General features: G+C 44.3%; 1 protein-coding gene across 2 annotated transcripts in view; it reads right to left on the bottom strand.

Moving 5' to 3' along the window:
* Positions 1-12436: 12436 nt before the first annotated feature.
* LOC147701303 (putative methyltransferase DDB_G0268948) overlaps positions 12437-20867 on the bottom strand; it is a 223068-nt gene continuing 214637 nt past the window's right edge. For both annotated transcript variants that reach the window (XM_086930028.1, XM_086930027.1), the window contains exons 6-7: positions 17960-18097; positions 12437-12977 (exon numbers count right to left, since the gene is read on the bottom strand). In XM_086930028.1, the coding sequence (XP_086786154.1) occupies positions 12887-12977; positions 17960-18097 (229 nt within the window). In that variant the 3' untranslated portion in view covers positions 12437-12886. The remainder of the gene's footprint in view (positions 12978-17959; positions 18098-20867) is intronic.

The raw sequence follows: 20867 nt of genomic DNA on the forward strand, positions 1-20867 counted from the left end.
AGGTATCAGAATCAGAGGGGTGGCTGGCTTACTGCGCTCCGGTGGAAGCAGAGCATTGCCTCAGTCGAGGTAAGGATGGATTCTGCTCAGAGTTGGAAAGTTCTGTGGGCTGTGAATCCTTCCCAGGTATTGATGCAAAGAGAACTAGCACAGTGGGTGCTGCCCAAAACAAAGTTAGCACTGGAGCTGCTACTGAACCCGAAGCAGGACCGAGGTGCATAGTCAGCGCCAAGGCAGATTTTAATAGTAAGTCTGACTGGAGACACTTGAGGATACTTGACACAGAAAAGTGCTGCAGAGGGAACAAGTAAAAAGATGAAAATGCGCAGCATGGCCTCTCTAAAGGCCTCTAATTGCTGAGACATTGCTCACAGACCTGAAAATATGTCAGGACTAGGCTTTAAATGTGTTCTAAGGGAGATAGGGAGTAAGCCTGGTGGCATGTTGATGTCCTTGCATCCTATCTGGAGTTTGAGAGTGACGGTAAGGGGGCCAATTTTAACTTTGACTGGTTATGCTGCTTCTTAGACTTATCTGAAGACTGACCGCAATGACGATTTGCCGCTAGATTGACATAGGGAGCAGGAAGGAACCCTCCTTTCAATGTCAACCAGTTATGGGGTGGAGTATGCAATGTTTGTCGAGATACAGCTTCACCTAGAGGTCCTGTGTGGCCTTTGGATTAATCTGGGTGTAATCGTCATAGGCCCTGGAATTGTGCTCTGACCTCAGACACCATAGACATACTTTGTGAGGGTCTGCCACAGACTTTTGTACCGCTTTTGGCCGCCATAAGTGTGGCAGGGTATGCTCAGACGTGAGTCCCTTTCTCACTTTGCCACTGGATTCAAGCAAGCCGGGCTGAAGACGGCTAGAATGCCAGAAACCGGTCCTCAGAAGCTTGTTTCCGGTCCAGGGAAGACATGGCTTGGCAGTTCGGGCTTTACTGTTCCCATGAGGCACAGGGTCAGACTGATTTGCGTATAGCCATGTCTGAACTGGGGTGGCAGAGTGGGCTAAAGAACGGTGATGGATTAAACCCAGATCTTTTGACTGGGTGTGAGTGTTTGATTGATTCAGATGCTCCGTCCATCACACCCCCTTTTGGACCGCTTTTGGCGCCCTATGTGTGTCAGGGTATGCTCAGACGTGAGTCCCTTGCTCACTTTGCCACTGGATTCAAGCAAGCCGGGCTGAAGACAGCTGGAATGCCAGAAACCAGTCCTCGGAAGCTTGTTTCCGGTCCAGGGAAGACATGGCTTGGCGGTTCAGGCTGGACTGTTCCCATGAGGCACAGGGTCAGACTGATTTGCGTATAGCCATGTCTGAACTGGGGTGGCAGAGTGGGCTAAAGAACGGTGATGGATTAAACTCAGATCTTTTGACTGGATGGGAGTGTTTGATTGATTCAGATGCTCCGTCCATCACCACCCCCTTTTGTACAGACATATGTGACAGCACCTGGATACCCCCACAGGTGATTAGCCACGCTGTACAAATACTGCTTGATTGATAGTCTGCTTAAACCCTGCTCTCTTAGGAGGTGACAATAACCCTTACAAACTGGAAAACATTTGCAAAAAAGGGTCTTGAGAAGAATAGTGAGTAGCTCCAGATCTATGATTGAGGGTTCGAAAAGAAAGGTACTGTCAGCACGCATGGGTATCGCTTATATGTGGCCCTAGACATTACGTCTGGAGTGGAATGACACCTGTGCAGAGCAGCACAACACAACTTGCAGTAGCGTAGGAGTACTACTTTGTTTTTATGGATCCAGTCTGATGCCTGTGGAATATTCACAAGGTGAGGAACATGATGTTAGAAGCATCTATGCTTCCAGTCATGATTCTACAACATCTGGAAACACCTAGTTCACCACACATCATAGCCAAAGAATATCCATGGAGAATTCAATAAAGTCTCTGAGGAGTCAACACTCTACTTACTGCCACTGTAATCTTTTTAGGTCGAGCCTAGCGTTGCAGTGCATGCGCTGCGCGCTGTGCGAGGCATGCAGTATTCAGTATAGCATGTTAGCACTGCCCACTCTCTGCTCATCTTTTTCATTGGCTTAGGTCCTTAATGCTGCATTCCAATTGGGTTAACGCATATTAGTCCCTCCTCATGACGGCCATGTTGTCATTAGTATCCTTCCATGGCTACTGGCCCCTTTTCACCGAACACTATTTTCTTCTCTGTCTCCTCCCACCCCCATCCGCAGTCTGTGACTTCCCGTCCACCCCCTCCCCTCCCCACTCCTGTTCGTGCCTTTCTGCCCGCCCACACTCCTGTTTCCAATGCAATAGGTCTTGCGTAAATACAAGTCCTATTGCATTGCAAATGCTTGTTTAAGATTGTGTTTTATGTTGGGATTGGTAGCCCATCCAATTCTAGAAGTATAGAAATAGACTTCGCCGAGGTAATTTAGAAAGTTTGAAACCTGTATGCTGTATAAAGGTATCACCCTTGCAAGATTGTTATATACACTCTATAGATTGACAGTATTTTTGCTGTTTTGTGACTTGCTGCACACGCTGTCAACACTCAGTCTTGCACTTGCCAAGCACCGCCTATATAAATATACATGTGTCGTTCGCTGTTTGTGAGCCTGCTCAATGGTCCTGCTGGTTTGCGACAAACTGTGAAAGACATTTATCTGTGTCCTCTGTGTTCATTGGTCTTTCGAGCTCCAAGTCGCTGAAACAACACACGGGAAACACAGAATATTCACAGCTGAGGCAAACAGTCTCACACTCGATTTGTATATTCTTGTAAACAGTCGATAGCTCATGCAAAGAAAATGCAGATGAGGAAAATAACAACGTAAACAAACTGTCGTTATACATCCACTCAGGTTTCTAACGCAACCTGATGTGCGGTCTAAATATTCTATACTTACGAAATATAATCCAAGGAGTTTACAGTTACATATTGGGTTTAATGCTCATTAGAACATTGGAATGTTGGGAGCTCCATTGCAGACAATGGAGTGCTCCCTGCTTCTACGGGCCGGTAAAGGCCCGCAGAGCAACATTCCAATATTCTACAAAGGCTTCTCGAAGCTCGAGGGGATTTATATCCCCTGGAGCTTCGAGAACCCTTTGTTTAATTTGTTAGAACATTCTGCCCTCTAGTGGCAGAATGTTCTAATAGCCTTATAGCCCTTCGTAGCAGGGCTATACAGGCTATTAAAGTCATGCTGTCTCGTTAAAGTCCCTCGCCTTCCGCTCGGGCCTTTAACGATTTGGCGGGCCTTTAATAGCCGGTATAGTCTGTTACGGCGGGCTATAAGGCTATATTGTCAGATGTCAGCATACAGATAGAGTTAACTCGTCTTTTCAATGTGCACTGATATCAAAGAGTACAACAAAATACCCTGCAGGCGTTTCTTGATTTAAAATAACTCGCGTTGTGCCTTTCTACAGGGCAGCCTGAGACGCTTACTGTTGCTTGTTAAACAAATACTCTTCTAACGAATTATCCCAACTCGAATGACTAATTTATAAAACTAGATATTTACAGACATGAAATGTGAGATATCGAACAAAATTCTGTGAATAAGGTATTTTTTTACATGCCACATTTGTATTTGGCGATACAAAAGGGGATGATGGACGGAGCGTTTGAGCAAATCAAACACTCACCCCCAGTCAACTGATCTGGGTTTAATCCATCACCATTCTTTAGCTCTTGTGATTGTACTGTGGGGGCCAAAGTGCTGTCCCTTACCTGCTGACTCGCGCCCCAGAACTCAGCGCTCCTCTATCCCCACCATCGCCGCCGCAGCATGGCCGCCGGGACAGGGAACTACATCCCCCAAGATCCTCAGCAGCTGACCGCCGCCTCCAGCAACCAGGGTGCGCCCGAAGGCGATTTAAACTAAGGACTGCCCCCGCGTCGCGGGTAGCGCCGGGAGAAGCCCGGGACAAGGGAGGGACCATCTAAGGCCATCATAGGCCATAGGAGGCCGGGTCGGGGCAGGCCCCTTGGCTTTGATTCCAAGCTAGGAAGAACACTGACTAAAGGTGCCCTACCAACTGACTATTTATGGGTTATTCTACAGGTCCTTGCCAAGGGTCACTATAGCTCGACTGCCGATACTGATTTGGTTCTTATTGTTATAAGCTGTCACACTATGTCTTGTAAGGGGGACATTAGAAAACATTCCTTTGAGGGTGACTTGCTCAGGGGAAGAATGGACTATTATTTCAAGAGTGCTATACTGCTCATTGCCAGCGAATTGGAGAGATTAGAACGATCTCCAGCCATGGACAGTTCTCTCATTATGGGTTCTCCCCCACAGACTGCTGTTACAGCCCCAGCTATATCATTATTGGAAGAACTCAACCTAATGTGTAAAGCCTCGTATGCCCCAGTGAATGTAGAAAATGTGATAATTACTGTCCCAATCTCCCCTATAGTTATGACTAGTCCTGGTCCCAGTCGTTCTTCCCAACCAACTCAGATCTTACAGGTCTTGTCTCCCACAATACAACCAACATCAAATTCCCTACCCACAGTCTCTACCCAGGTGCCCTCGGCCAAAAGGAAGAGAGATAAGGTCAAGAAAAAAAAAAAAATCAAAATCGACCAGTACACAATACCCCTAGTACTGATATTCCGAAAGTACCCATACAGGATTCCCTATTGTCCGCGCTTGAAAATATTATGAAATCAATTATATCCCCGTTGATCGACAAAATGACTAGCTTAGGGGACAGGCTCACGGGTGTCGAAGAAGCAATAAAGGCTAACTCGCTACCTACAAAAACTATGGGAGGTCCAGTACAACTGCAGCGCCCAGCCTCCATAGAAACACCTAACTCCATTATACAAAACACAACCACCTGTAAACAAATAGCTGCCCCACACATGAAAACCTTAAAAAACTCGAAAGCAGCCATGATATCACAGTGTTCTTACCCCAGGGTTGGGCAAAATAAAGAAATGACATCCCAAAAAAGAATAGCGGCTAGCCACGACACTATTCCACGTAAAACTAACCATCTAAATTTGCCACCAGAGGCAGCTCCTATTGTGTGTGTCCTCGCAGGAATACCGGAACTCCCAAAGGGGAAACATGAAAGACAGCAGGACTTAAGGAACAAGGTAGTGTTCTGGCTAACTAAAAATAGACCATTGCCCCCCAATATAGATGGCACTATACTAAGCGTCAGAAGGGTGGGCTGGCTAGGACCTCTTGCAAAAAATACTGTGGGCGATTTGGTACTCGTAAAATTCAGTAACAAATATGTCGTCCCATACCTCAAATCTAGGCAGCCGCAAATAGGCGATGGACCGATATCGATTTGGAGTTTAAGTGATTTTTATCCTAGATCTTTATATGTCTCGTCGCACCGCCAAGTAACATAGAGTAACTTCCGGACGGCTAGAAGTGGTCCTGTACTGAATGGCCCCTTCCCCCTATTTTTAATTGATCTGTTCACTATTCCGGTTACCCAGTGATTAGCTGATTTCTTCTACTGATTTAATCTTTTCTTAAACGCTCGCTAATTTTTGTGAAATTAAATGTTTTTGATGTAATGATGTATATATATATATGTGTTGTTGTTGCTTTTATGATTTTTTATACTGAAATCGAATAAAGCTAATCGAAACGAAACGACAATGGAGTGCTCCCTGCTTCTACGGGCCGGTAAAGGCCTGCAGAGCAACATTCCAATATTCTACAAAGGCTTCTCGAAGCTCGAGGGGATTCATATCCCCTCGAGCTTCGAGAACCCTTTCTTTAATTTGTTAGAACATTCTGCCCTCTAATGGCAGAATGTTCTAATAGCCTTATAGCCCTTCGAAGCAGGGCTATACCGGCTATTAAAGTCCTGCTGTCTCGTCAAAGTCCCTCGCCTTCGGCTCGGGCCTTTAACGATTTAGCGGGCCTTTAATAGCCGGTATAGCCCGTTACGGCGGGCTATAAGGCTATATTGTCAGATGTCAGCATACAGATAGAGTTAACTCGTCTTTTCAATGTGCACTGATAACAAAGGGTACAACAAAATACACTGCAGGCGTTTCTTGATTTAAAATAACTCGCGTTGTGCCTTTCTACAGGGCAGCCTGAGACGCTTACTGTTGCTTGTTAAACAAATACTCTTCTAACGAATTATCCCAACTCGAATGACCAATTTATAAAAATAGATATTTACAGACATGAAATGTGAGATATCGAACAAAATTCTGTGAATAAGGTATTTTTTTACATGCCACATTTGTATTTGGCGATACAAAAGGGGATGATGGACGGAGCGTTTGAGCAAATCAAACACTGACCCCCAGTCAACTGATCTGGGTTTAATCCATTACCATTCTTTAGCTCACTCAGCCACCCCAGTTCAGACATGACCATATGCAAATCAGTCTGGCCCTGTGCCTCATGGGAACAGTCCAGCCCGAACTGCCAAGCCATGTCTTCCCTGGACCGGAAACAAGCATCCTGGAACCGGTTTCGGATTCATAATCCTCATCAGCCAGGCTATCTTGAATCCAGTGGCCAAGTGAGCAAGGGACTCACGTCTGAGCATAGCCTGCCAATTTAGGGCGAACAAAGCGATACAAAAGGGGATGATGGACGGAGCGTTTAAGCAAATCTCACACTGATTTGAGAAGAGGCCTCTTTTAAGGTCTCGCCTGAGCCAGCGCGCATTTGCTGCTCTGTAAGGCGTTTTGTAAGGGCTTCCAACTGGAACACAAGCTCGTGCGTGTGGTTTTTTTTTTGGGCTCCCACACTATTGGCCTTTGCGTGAGTCTTTCTAAGAAAGGCAGCACGCAATTGGCCAAAGGTGGGTGCATGTCCTCCCGTCTCTCTCCAATGGCCTAGGGCTTGCGAGAGCGAGCATCACCGCCATCTGTTTCCAATTATCGCACCCGCATCTTGCGTTCGCATTATTTGGAAACACATGGTGCTTGCTCTGGCCCTGGCTTTTATTTCCCCTTTCAATGGCAGTCGCTTCACTTTTGCGGCAGCTTGTTTTGTTTAAGGCTTTTGGCAGTTGCCCTCGGTCCCAATGTGGCTTTGAGGTGCTGTCAATCTTATGCTGTGTCTCTTCAATTTAATGGGGGGACATTCACCAGTCCCCGTCCTGTCTGAAGTGTGGGTAAATGTTGGCAAAAATATGCAAAATGAATTTTTTCTCTGCCAGTTAAAAATACATTTTGCAAACATGTGCACATTTCATGAAGTATACACAGTTCCTCCTATAACTACATGAATACTGCAGCTCTGAAGTCTCCCAGATCCGTAGAAGTCAACCTCAGAACTGTTGAGTGTACGGAATTAACTCCCACAGCACCATTTGTTGTGCGCTTAAGTACTCTTTTCCCTGTGAGTGAGGAGTAATTTTTCATCCACGTTTACTAACGGAAATCACAGTGGAGTCCGCAGTTAGCCACGGCTGGTTCCACGTGGTGGGCTTTAGGCTTGTCTGTTGAGGAGCAGCAGGTGCGCTCTGTGGCAACGGAGCTCCGGCCGAACCACGAAGGGGCACCATACTGACCGCATAGCAACCACAGGGTCATTCTAGTGCTTACTTTCTACACACTGGTTTTATCAAAAAGATAATTTTTTCTGGAATTTATACGTTGCACACTAGTTAGATGGCGATTGGCACTAAGGAATGTGTGTTGGCCAGTTTCTTCTGCCTTCATTCCCCACAGGTAACTGAGCATCTAGGAAGCTAGGTGACCGAAAGCTGCCGCCCATCCCAGGGCCTGAATGGAGACACAGGAAGAGGTCTGGATCCGGGCAGCAAATGAGAATCAGAAGGCAGGTTTAGACTCTAACAAACCCGATGCACTGTGCACAGGAAGTAACATGACTTTCACCACTGCTCGCCACCATGAAGCAGATGGTGCAGCAGATGGTGCACTTGGGGAGCCACAGGTAGGCGGGCAGACTTGTGACTAAGGACTCTACACTAAGACTCAGCTCAGGATACAGCGATCTGCACCTTCCAGGGTTGGGGGGGGGCACAACAAACTTTATTCCTGACACTCACACAGAGCCTCGCAAAGCAGCCTCATTTTCTCAAACAGACAGTACCAAACATAAGCCCCCAACGACTGATGGGCTTGTTTTATTATATATTCCGGCAACGCAGTTTGGTGGTGAAACGGATTCCCGGCTGGTCCTTCAAGACTTTATCAGAGGAGGCTCCTCACTTTGCAACACAGCGTGTGGGGAGGGACAACAAAGAACACAGAGTTAATCAGGCTGAACTTTCACCCCAAATAAAAAGAGGTTTCTGGCACGACTCAGAACATCAGTGTAATACTTTCGTATCTCAGTGGGGGTCAGGGTGACATATGCTATTCCTCATTCACGTGGCTAACTCCACAGCCTGAATTTTGTTTCGAGGCCTGACATATTGCACGTTTTGCATCATCCCCGGGATGGCAGGCTCATGCCCCCCAGGCCATGTTCGAGGGCATGGAGAAGTGTGCGGGAGGAAACTGTATGTGTTGCCAGTGAACACGCCTGGCACTGAGCCATGGTGGGAGTGACCAGGAAACATTTGTTCTTCATAAAATTGCTCTAATATCTAAGCCAAGGATGCATCTCAGTGAGAACAAAAGAAAGTGTATGTATGTGTTTGCGTGCATGCGTGTATGTGTGTGTATATGTGTGTGTGTGTGTGTGTATGGGCGTGTGTCTTTCTCTGTAGATCAAAGGTTCCAATCTCTGCAGGGCCCCCTCTGCTTTCATCCTTCTTTGTTTTGGTGCTATCCTCCCTCTGACATGTCATTGCAGTACCGGCTTCCTGCGTGTTGCTCATGCCCCTGCCACAGACCCTAGAGGCTGAATACACACAGCAGCAGGGAGTTCTGTGATGCTGAGCAGTCTGTCTGGCAGCACAGTCCCAGCATGCCACCGGGGTGCCAGTGACACTCCGTCAGCTGCACTGGCTGCAAGTGAAGGCACAAGTCTTCTTTAAAGCACTGAGAGTTGCCCTCTCAGCCTTTTAGAAGACCGGCTCAAGATACCTTCTCAACAGGATGACACCCCCCCCACACACCTCCCCAAAAGAGCCCTACTCTCCCAGTCGCCCCCTTTCCTATCCATTCCATTCACCAATAGAAAGAAAAGGGAGGTTCTGCTGCTCGACAATGGCAGCTAAACTCTAGAAAGAGCTTCCCTTCGCCCTCCGATACATTCTGGATCACAAATTATTCCATAAACAATTGAAAAGCTGCCAGTTTAAGAGATTAGATGCCTCCTACCCTCTTCTCCTGACTCTGCCTTGTGCCGGGACACTCGTAGTATCCAGACACTCTACAAATCCTTTCATTCATTCAATCATTGGGGCGCTATACAAACGGTTGTTACTGAGGTATGTACTTCAGGGAGGGAGGCACTATTGCTTTCATCTCACTGAGGGTGTGGACCGGCCTTATACAGGCCACTGCCTGGCTTCAGATCTCTGTCTCTGGCAGAGACATTTTAAGCCATAGGCAAAGTGGGCTGCAGTCTCCCGGGTGGGTGGGCTGCTAGAGCCAGCTTCCTTCTGCAGAGTCTTTGCCTGATTACCTTGAATAATACATATTGTTTTAAGTACGAATTTCCTTTAAAACATTTTTAATGTGTATGGTATATGGGTGTCTATTACAGTCATTTTGCAGAGAAATGTTTTTCTTTTTCAACACTGTGCAACATCTGATTATTTTCTTTTACATCAAGTGCAGTTAGCAGGGCTGTGTTTTCTTGCACTCTCCTTCGTGTGTTTCCCCTGCCAAATACTTGTTGTTTGTGTGTAAGGTTTAAGGGCCAGACTAGTCTGCAGACATATTCTGCTCCTCTGTCGCTGCCTCTCGGGCTCTGTTGCGCGACCATTGGAGGAGGGGGCAGAGGTGGAGCTGGGGTAGCTGTATCTCCTTTGCAGCTCTCTTCTGCTAAACCCTTCATTAACTTTCATGAGGCTTCAGAGGCAGACCGGCTGGCTGAGACACTCTTGGTTACTCAGGGTGTCCGTTTCATTTTGCAACATTACTTCTGTTGGCTTGTTAGTTCATAAATGCCTTCAAGAATTATCAGGCTGACAAAACAAATGTTGCAAAATGAAACAGACTCGATGTGTAACCAAGAGTGTCTCAGCCAGCCCGTCTGCCTCTGGAAAGTTTTTAAGGCTGCTCTGATCACGGTGCCTCCGGCAGAGCCCGGAACTTGAAAACAAATTATCTGCTGAGTGCAGCAAGCACAGAGCGCTCTCAGTTAACAAAAATAAACATTTAACAAGCAGTTAACAAAAAGAAACATTCAGGACTAAAAGTATCAATATATCATCTCACATGTAGGCTTTAATCAAATCTGTTAGAAAACCCTTCCATTGCACTGCCCACTGTTTTTAGGTCGAGGACCGAAGGCTGGCTTTCCAGCCGGAAGTAGGAGATTTAATGATCTTCAGTAGGGCAGTTTAACCCGCCTCTCTCCTCTCTCTCCTCCATTGGCTGGCTTCCAAAACAGAGGCCAGCCATTGGAGGAGAGAGGCGTCCCTCGAAAGAAGCTCCTTCTCTTTCGGATGCGGTTGGTTCTGTTCTTTCCACTTTTAAGCCCCGCCCCTTTTGGGGACGGTCAAACACGCCCCCGAATCCGAAATTTGCGGAGCTTTGCGCTGCCATTTCTGTCCGACCACCTGACGCGACAGACAGTTTCCCTGCTCCTGCTCTCTCCCTCCATTGTTTAATCCTCGCTCTCTCTGCCTCCCTCCCTCTCCGCTCGAATGGTGACGCGCCCCCTTTGCCTGCTTTGTCCCTGTTCCTGCTCAGTGTGCTCAGCTTGGGGTTTGGGCCTCTCCCTGCTTTGTCGGGATCTCCGCTCCGAGCGTGCCTCCTCCCCAGAGCCTGGAGATATGCGGCGCTGGAAGCCCCGTGCAGTGGCTGTCCATGTGAAAGCACGCAAATGAACGAGTGATTAATCACACCCATTCTGGATCCCGGGCCGCAGCCTAGCCGACGAAGACTTGCCGGAAATATATAGAGCCGAAGGAGAGTACAAGAGAAAATAAAACTGTGATTGTTAGTTTGACAAACGCAGACCTTGTAGGCGTGTGTTGTGTGTATCAGATCGGATGAGCTTGCTGGAGGAGGGGCCAACAGGCAGGGACACTGATCGGATGTTTGTTGGAGGGCGTTGATTGTAGGGTGGAGGGACGGGGCAAAGATGGAAGTTCAGAACATCCAGTGTTGTTTTTCTTTTCAGTTCCGATCAGCTAAACTCTTGTACCGTAAGCCACCCCGCTGACAGAGTAGGCAGTACGCACACATGAAAACACCCATTCCGTAATGAAAGACCCACGATTGCCTGTTACAGGCGGGATGCTGCTGCTCCACGAGTGGTGAGACTGCACTCCTTCTGACGGCCCATTCTCTCCGCGGCTGCACCCATGCTTCTGGCCGGTCTCTCCGCTTGCGCAGCGGCGCTGCTGGCCCTGCACCTCGTGCTGCGGATCTTCTTTCCCTACTTCTGGCTGGACCTGGGCTACTTGCTGAAGGTGCTCCGCAGCGGGTTGTGCGTGGAGCTCTACAAGCGCAGAGGTCGCGTGGAGACGGTCCTGGACCGCTTTCTGGCCGTAGCAGAGAGCGTGCCCGACAAGACGTTCCTGATTTTCAAAGGGCAAAGCCACACCTATCGGCAAGTGGACTGCAGGAGCAGCCGGGTGGCCCAGGTCTTTCTCCGCCATGCATTGTTCAAGAAAGGGGACACGGTGGCCTTGCTCTTGCTAATGAGCAATGAGCCAGACTTTGTGCACGTCTGGCTGGGGCTGGCCAAACTGGGCTGTCGGGTGGCCTTCCTCAATGTAAACGTTCGCTCCAGGTCACTGCTGCATTGTTTCAACAGCTGTGGTGCCTTTGCGCTTGTGGCGGGGTCAGGTACGTATGAAGACCTTCTGAGATATCAAACTGTGGGCTAATCTAGCTTTGGTTAAAGATGTAGCTTAAATTGGGAAACCCACAAACGCCACAACTTGAAACTTGGTGAAGTATAATACACACCTGCATAGCTGGGAAGTGGATGTCCTAAAACATTTGGAAACCTACAGTGACTTAAATGAAGGCTTTCCACATACAATACATCTCACTGGAATGTTAGCCGTGCATGGAAGTGATGGGAATGTTTTTGTAAAAGTTACATCATACCAATTTAAGGCGGTGGACCGCAATGTGTAGACTATAAACTTAGCATCAGTTCTTTGCAAGAGAGAACTTTGGGGGCATAATGTTGTTATAATTGTGTATGTAGCCAAAAACAAATATCAAAAAATGTCCAACTACAGTATGAACTATAGTATGTCTCCAATGGGAAACTAAGGAGTAGAAGTGGACTATGGGAACACGAGTTGAAAAAAACCAGAGCATTGCAATGCAATAAAAATCTGACAGTATATCTACAGAATAAATCAAAATGAATACGATTGAACAGCGAAAATATGTGAACGAAAATAAGTTTACTTTATTTATATGTGATTTAATTAATATGCAAATATTTGAATCAAATGTCTTTTCATAATCTTTCATAATCTACTAATGAAAATAGGAGAGAAAGGTATGACAAGAAGAAAGAGGAAGACAGAAAGGGAGACTTAAAAAAAACCACCTCACAATACAAAATAATCTGAAATCTAGAAAAGAGAGCGAAACGGAATTAATGAATGCCCAAGGGAGATAGCAGCATATTGAGTAGGTATGCTAACAATACTGTCAAAAAAATAAAAAATAAATCTCACAATTGCATAGTTAATAAGATTTTTTTTTTATAAATCACTTAAGTGCATTAATAGTCTGGAAATGAGCAGGTAGAGAGGTTGAAGTTGGGACTGCAATCTGTAGTGAACGTTAAAGGTTTTTAAAAAGCGCCTTTCCCATCACCAATTATTTTTCAAGCAGGCTTGCAGGCTAAAACACAAAGAAACTGCAAATGGATCTCCACCATGGCTTCATTGGAAGACGCCCCCAAGGCCTCCAAGAACCTGCAATAAAAGAAGTATAATGAAGTGCATTGTACATAGATCAGCTCCTTGAGCGAACATGAAATTCAATAAGTACCCATAAACACTGTCTCTGATCTCCCAATATGTAGGTAACAAGAGGCAAGGAGATACACCTTAAAGCCATACATGTCCAAGATCAGGAAGCCTGCAAATAGATTCGGAGCCTGTTTTAAAGTATTGTGGGCGGTCTTCCATCAATTTTTGTCTGCACCAATATGGACTGCCCCTGCCATATTTAGAGATTATAATTGTTATCTCTGTGTCTTCAGAGCATCTTCCATCATGGGGTTCCTCTGAAGGCACTGCAAGCTTGATGCACAGCCACCATCTTTCAGGTGGATGAGCACAACGCTTTTAATTTTTCAAAACCAAACTCCCAAAATAAAAGTTTGTTCTTCAAAATCTAGAAAGTTATGACTCCCACACTCTGGGATCTTTCTCTCATGGTTCAATCCTCATTGTCCAAATGAATTATTGTGCACAGTTCATTGTCACCCATCGTTTTACTACCGTTGTTTTACTACTCCTTCTAAGGCCTATGAAAGTATTCACTGAAGTTTCTCTAGCTCTGTCTGAGCATAATGTGCATAGTGCCTCACCCTCTGAAGTTTGATGATTTTCTTGACCCAGATATGCTTTACATATGAATCCTTTATCTTCAATGTGGTTCCATGGCAAGTGAAGCTAACTGCACCTATGAAGGTCAGCCCAAGGGAAACAGGTGTTGTAGGAAAGACAACGTTTAATGGTGTTTCCATTTACATCGTTCCCTTCGCCTCCAGCAAGAGTCATTCTAAAATGACCCGAATGACTAAGACTTAAAATCCTTGTTTACTTCAACATAGTCCTCAGCTATCATGTACTTTAAACTCTTTTCTGCAGCTCTCTTTGCTGCTGTTTTCTATTCTCTGTTTCTTTGTCCCTATTACAATTCCACAGTTCCAAGACTAAAATCTCACAAATTAATCAAAAGAAAAAACATAATATAAGAAAGATGTGTCCCTGTGCATTGTGGATAAACCTGATCAGAAGTCATTGAAATAATTACTAATTCTAAAACCCAGACTAAATTATTCTTATTTTTTATAAACATTTTTTTTCTAAATCCAATTTCCCAATTCAAAACTAGTTCCTGGCCAGTGGGTTGGCTGGCTCTGTGGGGTAGGCCCCAGGGATCATCAGTTTGAGGTTGGCTGCACGTGAGGGGGTTGGCCAGCCGTGCGTGGCATCAGTTAGATTTATATATGATCATTAAATGTTACTTTACGCAAAACAAAAACTAGAAGTTCACTGAAAAAACAAAGGTTACAGCATACCTACTTATAGTTAGGTTCATATTTTACACAAACAAAACCCTAGACATTCAGCAGTTAGAATTATCTGAAGTAACTAGTACTCTAGCCCTTAGGTAACTATGCCTTGCATCCTCCCTATGCAGTGTTAATACCTCACATACCACATCACTCGTGACATCTTCTATGACATCATTGATAATATCAATGCAACATGTGCTGTAATTTTTTTTTAAATAGTTATTTATATTAACCAGCATCAGCAGTAAGAATCACTTTACAGAGTTCATTGTCATATTACAAATTACACATCAGGGGGTACCAGGAAAAGTAACATCACATACAAAAAGGGAAAATGTCACGAGGAGGTGGATTCATCCAAAACAGCATTACTAGGTGGCGTACAAATGTCTACTCTGTATCTATTGCAGGGTTCCCACACCTGTGACCACTTTCTAAGGCGTTCCCTCGCAAGATGTGCAGTTTTTTCTCTAAACATGCACCAGTCTAAGTTATTTTCCCACACTTCCAGGGTGGGGAGTGTTCTGCACCCCATAACTGGGCTATATTTCTTTTAGCTAACATGAAGCCCAAGGTGGACCACTGCGTCTGTGAAGTGTTCAGGTCTGTGGGCTCCCATATGTTTAGGAGGCATCTCCTCTCCTCAGTCATAAAAGAACCCCCCAACACCTTGGGCATAGTGTCATGTATTTTGCGCCAATATGTGGTGAATGGTTCACACTTGCTGTAAACTTATTGATGAGCAAGCTCCATGGCGGGGGCACGAGATGCAATATTATTTTTCCTATTACACGCTATCTTTGGCTTAAAAATGATTTTACGTGTTCCCCAGTGGTTAGTAAAAAAAGATCAATATGCACTTGACTAATATGAAGTCTATGAACTTTAAAGTGATGAGTGTGGAACAATATTTTCCAATCGACTCGAAATAGATTGTGACGTTTTAAGATGGAGCCCGCACTTTCAGTATAAGGGGCTGTTGCGGTATTTTAGTGGGATTAGGTGTGGGGATATATTTGACTGGATTCTATGGCATGTGGAATTAGCGGCAAAACTACCCGTATGTGGTGAGAGATAACTTCACACCCCAGATTAACTGTTAGATGGCAAGCGCTGTTCCAGTATAAGGGTGTTATGTAATACTTTTATGAGAATGGATGGTGGGACACATTTGACTGAGGTATTTTAAAATAGCAGCAGAGTTTCAATGAGACAGGTTATATACCTTTTCCCTCAAATTAACACTGGAAGATTTGGTTGCTGAATAGGTGCCCCTTGTGATAGGAAAATTAACGTAATATACACTAAGGATGTAAAAACCCTGGAATTCGTAAAGGATAGGTGTGGGGTACCATCTTTCTCTTACTTGTATATAGTTTGTGGTAATTCAAGATGGCGGCCATGTTCCTAGTATATAGGCACGGTTTTACTCTTCCTTCAAATCAGGTGTCGTAATTGACATGGCTATTTAAACGCCTTAGAAGATGGCATGGAATTTCAAAACTAGGCTGAAGCTGCAAGGAATGCTGAATGTGAGCTGAGCAGATCACGGGTAAAGACTTTCAGTACATATGTTGCTATATACATTTGACCTTGGTGGCGTAGGTGGTTTACGTCTCAGAAATGCTTAACGTTTATCCAGGACTTGAAATATGGGGATTGGTGTCCATATGACATTGAAGTATGATTTTTATATGATGTTTAACTAGGATGTCCAAAAACAGCAAACTTGAAGTGGCGAGCGTGGGATTAAACTGAATTAACTAACTGGATCGAGAAATTGATATTTCAAGATGGCGAAAGCGCGGTCTGCATGGGTGCTGTGTACTTGTATAAATATTAAAATCAGGAGTTTGAAATTGATGGATGATTCAAATGTTTTCAGACACTCACGTAACGTTGGCACTCTGGTGTATGTTGCTGGGCACTTTGTATGCAGAATTTGAGGATTGCGATGCCACGTTTTACTGAATTTGCACTCTGCTGCATGGAACATTGTATGCAACACATGAATGCTCTAAATTTACAGCCACAAAATGTTTGTCTTGTTATTGTTAGGACTGGTTATGCTGCAGTGCCACATTTTACTGATGCCTAATACGAGTAACTGTGACCAGGATACACTGCAATTACTACTTTATACTATGACATATTGAATAGTCTCCCTATATATAATTTCTTGATGTCTGATAAGGATTATGACTTAATTTTGTTAATGCATTTTATGGGTAACGGTCATGAGGGGACACCATAATTTCTATTTTACAAGACCTATGGAATTATCATCCCGATATTGTTGCTCAATGACAAGGACTAAGAAGTTTTTGAAACACGGCCCCCAGTAATTTTTTTGTAGTATGATAACACTCACCTTGTACATCACTAATGATTGGTAGTTTTGTAACTTGACAAATTCAAAATGTTATGCATTAATGGAAGTAAAAAGGTTTAGATCTGACTTTTACCATTGTAACAAAGCTAATGTACAGAATAAATAATTATAGATGTCATAACTTGTGGTTTTATTCTTATATTTTCTTCGGACTACAAAGGGTAAAATCCCACATATTGAAGGGATTACTCACCCACGTTCTATAAAGAAATAAATAAACAAAATATAGTTTATTGTATCTTTCTTGTTCTCATGCTGAAAAGACAAATGTAACCGCTACTACTTACACAAAGAATAAAGAAACAAAGTATACCCACATATTTAATGAATAAATTCACAAAGAAGTAGAAAAGGATTCTGCCTTTACATAGCATATGGCGGCATCTAAAGAATTTTCCTATTATGTAAAAGGGTCCATGACATGGCAAGTCAACAAGGGATAGGTGCCTAGTTGTGGCTCTTTGGTTCTGATGTTAAGAGCACAGGAACTATGGAAATGTATGCATTCATAAATGCAGTATAATGAACTAAGTCCAACTAAAATGGACGTGGGTTTAGTGATTTCTGTAAATAATTAACTGTGTGTAAGAAAACTTGTGCTTTTTTGTTGTTGTGGTGTCTGATTTGTATGATGATTTATATTTGTATACATTGCGTTTGTCTTGTAGCGTGTAAGATTCCCGGATTGGACATAATATGTTGGCTATGGCTACAGGAAGAAGTTAAAAGAAAAAAAAGTTGTGAATAAAGCACCTCACTTTTAAAGAAAATTACTCTTTGATATTCCATTAAACGATATGCATCACTGATTATACAGAGATTAAAAATGGGGGAGGGGTTGGGGGAATGGAGCGATAGCATGTACCAAGGATAACAAATAACTACAATAAGCATAATGTTAATGTTATCTACTCTACAACAAACATAATTAACACTAACCATTTTTATTGTTAATTTTTATTATTCCAATAAAGTCAATAATTTTATATGATAGGGCTTTAGCCGATATTATTAAGGTGCATTATTTTAGTTTCCTCACCACTGGATTTATATACAGATATGTTACGAAATGTGCATTTCAGATGAAAAAAGCTTCAATGATGACTACGACAGAGATACAACAAAGTATCATCATCATATGCTAATATATTTAGTGCTATGTATATTTCCACTGTTTTTTAATCTGTGATCTATCCCTGGAGGACGGCAACTCTGTGGCTGCTATTGAGATTTTAGTTTAACACATTATTTGGTACCTTTCCTCTGTTTTTCTCAGCAGTTCTTTCGCTGAATTCGCGTCCTTTTTCAGGAAGGTTTGGAACATGGAGAAGGTTTCAATAAAACCAATTAAGCCGGATACAGAGAGCGGCGCAGGGATCACCTTGTTAACTAATCTGCAAGTAAAAAGAAGTGGCAGTGTCACTGTACCTATTGAACAAATTGATATTAATTTGCAAAATAGGGCCTTATGAGGACCCGGTTAGTACAAATACTACTGCAGCTAAATAAAAATAAGTTTGCTGGTGTGGAATTTGTACCGCTGCTATGGTAGCAGAGGAAAAACAATTCAATTAAAATTCATTGATCACTGCAGTGAAGCTGCAGCTAATTTGTTGGCAGTTGTTTACAGCAACAGGTTACTTATCTTTTGTAATGCTCTTTCTGGTGAATTGTCTTTGTAACAGAACGTTTCACACCTTCAAATACTACCCAGGCACCAGACCGGATTCCAGGCACCAGACTGGATTTAGAGTGTTTTAATGAGCAGGGCTTAAAGGTCATGGCGCAAGACTTGCAAGGACCATAAGTTATGACTCAAAACTTTTAAGTTGTTTGAAGGGTTTCGGACACCCGCTTGGCCGTCTTACGCTTATAGTGGGATTGGACTTTGTGCAAGATCGGAATCAAAATCAAGACAATGGGCACACTTGTTGGATGACTTTGTGCCCAGATCCCAAATAACACAGGCACACATCATGACAATCCATAACTGGCATCTTATTTCTGCAATAGTGGCATTGCCTTAATCCTGTTGTTTTTGAGGAAGAAATATTCTCTAGTGCTTGGTGAAATCAGGAGTCTTCAGGAGACTGACAAACTTGAGGGGAGCTTTGAATCCGTATCTCTGGGAATAGAAAGAAAATCACCGGTCAGCATGTAAGGGTAACACTTATATGTGACTCCAGTTTGTCAGTGAGGGTCGGGGCAGAGTCACTATGGACACACATGGCCCCACCTGCCAGCGTGCAGGAAAGATTGCTGGAAAAGTCGCTGTATCCAAACTGCAGCCTAAGGAATTATTCTAAGATGAAGAGTCTGCAGTCAGAAATATCTATCAGGAAAAGTTCTTATATGCTGTCAGATCCACTGTCTTTTTTGTCAGATTACCATCATGCTCTAAAGAACTAAAGAACATATTACTTACCTTCAGTAATGCTATTCCTGGTAGATACTCTAAATGCAGATTCCTTATCTTGAGAATATCCCCAGGCACCACTCTGGAGCGGAAAAACTTTAAATCAGTGCTCCTGCATTCTGGTTGGTGTTGCTGTGTGACTCTGCATCAAAGTACTTCTGCTGCAGGAGTGACAGGCGGAGAAGTATATAAGCACGACTATATACTGAAGTCAGTTTCTTTCACGACTCTTGCGCACCCTCGATTTGGACTTTGATGAACCCTGGACGGCTAGAACCAACTTCCACAATGGGATGAAGGTCGTCTCAACATGAAAGACAGCTGCCTCAAGTTCAACTAGGACAAGACCGAAGTTCTCATCCTGGGATCCACCATGTCAGCCTTGGACAACTCCTGGTGCCCAGCCATGATGGGCGTTCTCCCCACCCTGACTGACCACGCAAGCAAGCAACCTTGGCATCAAACTGTACTCTTCGCTCACAATGGACTGCCAAATCAATGCAGTTTCCTCGGCATGCTTCCACAGGCTCCGTCTGCTCCGAAAGACATTCAGATGGATACCCACAGAATCCTGTCACCCACGCAGTCATTACCAGCAGACTTGCCTACTGCAAAGACCTCTAAACCGGCACCATCCATAAACAGCTCAAGAAACTACTACACTTCAAAATGCAGCCGCAAGACTGATCCTCAACATCCCCTGCCGCAGCCACATCACGCCACACCTCCAACAACTTCACTAGCTCCCAGTCAACAAGAGAGTCACCTTCCAGCTCCTCACTCACACCTACAAGGCTAGAACAAGGACCAGCTTACTTGAACCTCCGCCTCACCTTCCACGTACCCAACAGACAACTCCGATCCTCCCAACTCCCCCTCATCTATATCCTCAAGATCCAGAAGGCCAGACTGGAGGAAGATCGGTCTCCTACCTTGCCAGCAAGACTTGGAACACCCTGCCCCTTTACCTCAGACAATCAGCATCACTGACCTAATTCAGGAAGGACCTCAAGACCAGGCTCTTCAAATGATCCTCCACTGAGTCAGTCTAGAACCCCCAGCACCTTGAGACCCTTACAGGTGAGTAGTCACGCTGTACAAGTACCTTAGTTGATTGATTGATTGTTGAATAATTATACCCTCAAATTCCTCACCTTTAGAATAGATACCAAAGCTGTACTTTCCCTGGTGGTAGATCTGTGAAATGACTCAAACTAAAAAGTCCTACCGTACAGAAAGGGCAAAATGCCCAGCTCGACGGACTTGGCTATCAAGGCAATAGTACTCTGTGGTTGTGTGCCCTGATGCTCATTTAGCAGCCTGACAGATATCCAAGACAGCACTGTTTCATGTGTTCACATTTAGACTCGGGCAGACACACCACCATTTTATATGCTCATGTTTTGAAGTGAACATCTTTTCCCAAACTGTGATATTTGACACACATTTGCTTCCGTGCCTGTGAAAGATTATATTCTCGGAAATGGCTTTGCTTGCATATACACTTCTTCATAGGTATATTATCAAGTACTGTGAACATTCTGTACAAGGGCTAAGTTTACTAAACAAAATGCTGTTTGTTATTGTTTGCTCTGCAACTAAGCTATCACAAAAGAATCAACAATAGCGGCCTGAGGTTGCCCAATGCTGTAGTTCCACCCAGGTGATTCCTGTATACCTCCAGTGAGGTGTGATGCCCTGCTCTCCAACAAGACCGGCTCCCTGATGACACTTACCCACATGTAACA

The sequence above is a fragment of the Lissotriton vulgaris genome, chromosome 7 (assembly GCF_964263255.1).
Source record: "Lissotriton vulgaris chromosome 7, aLisVul1.2, whole genome shotgun sequence".
Taxonomy (NCBI): Eukaryota; Metazoa; Chordata; class Amphibia; order Caudata; family Salamandridae; genus Lissotriton; species Lissotriton vulgaris.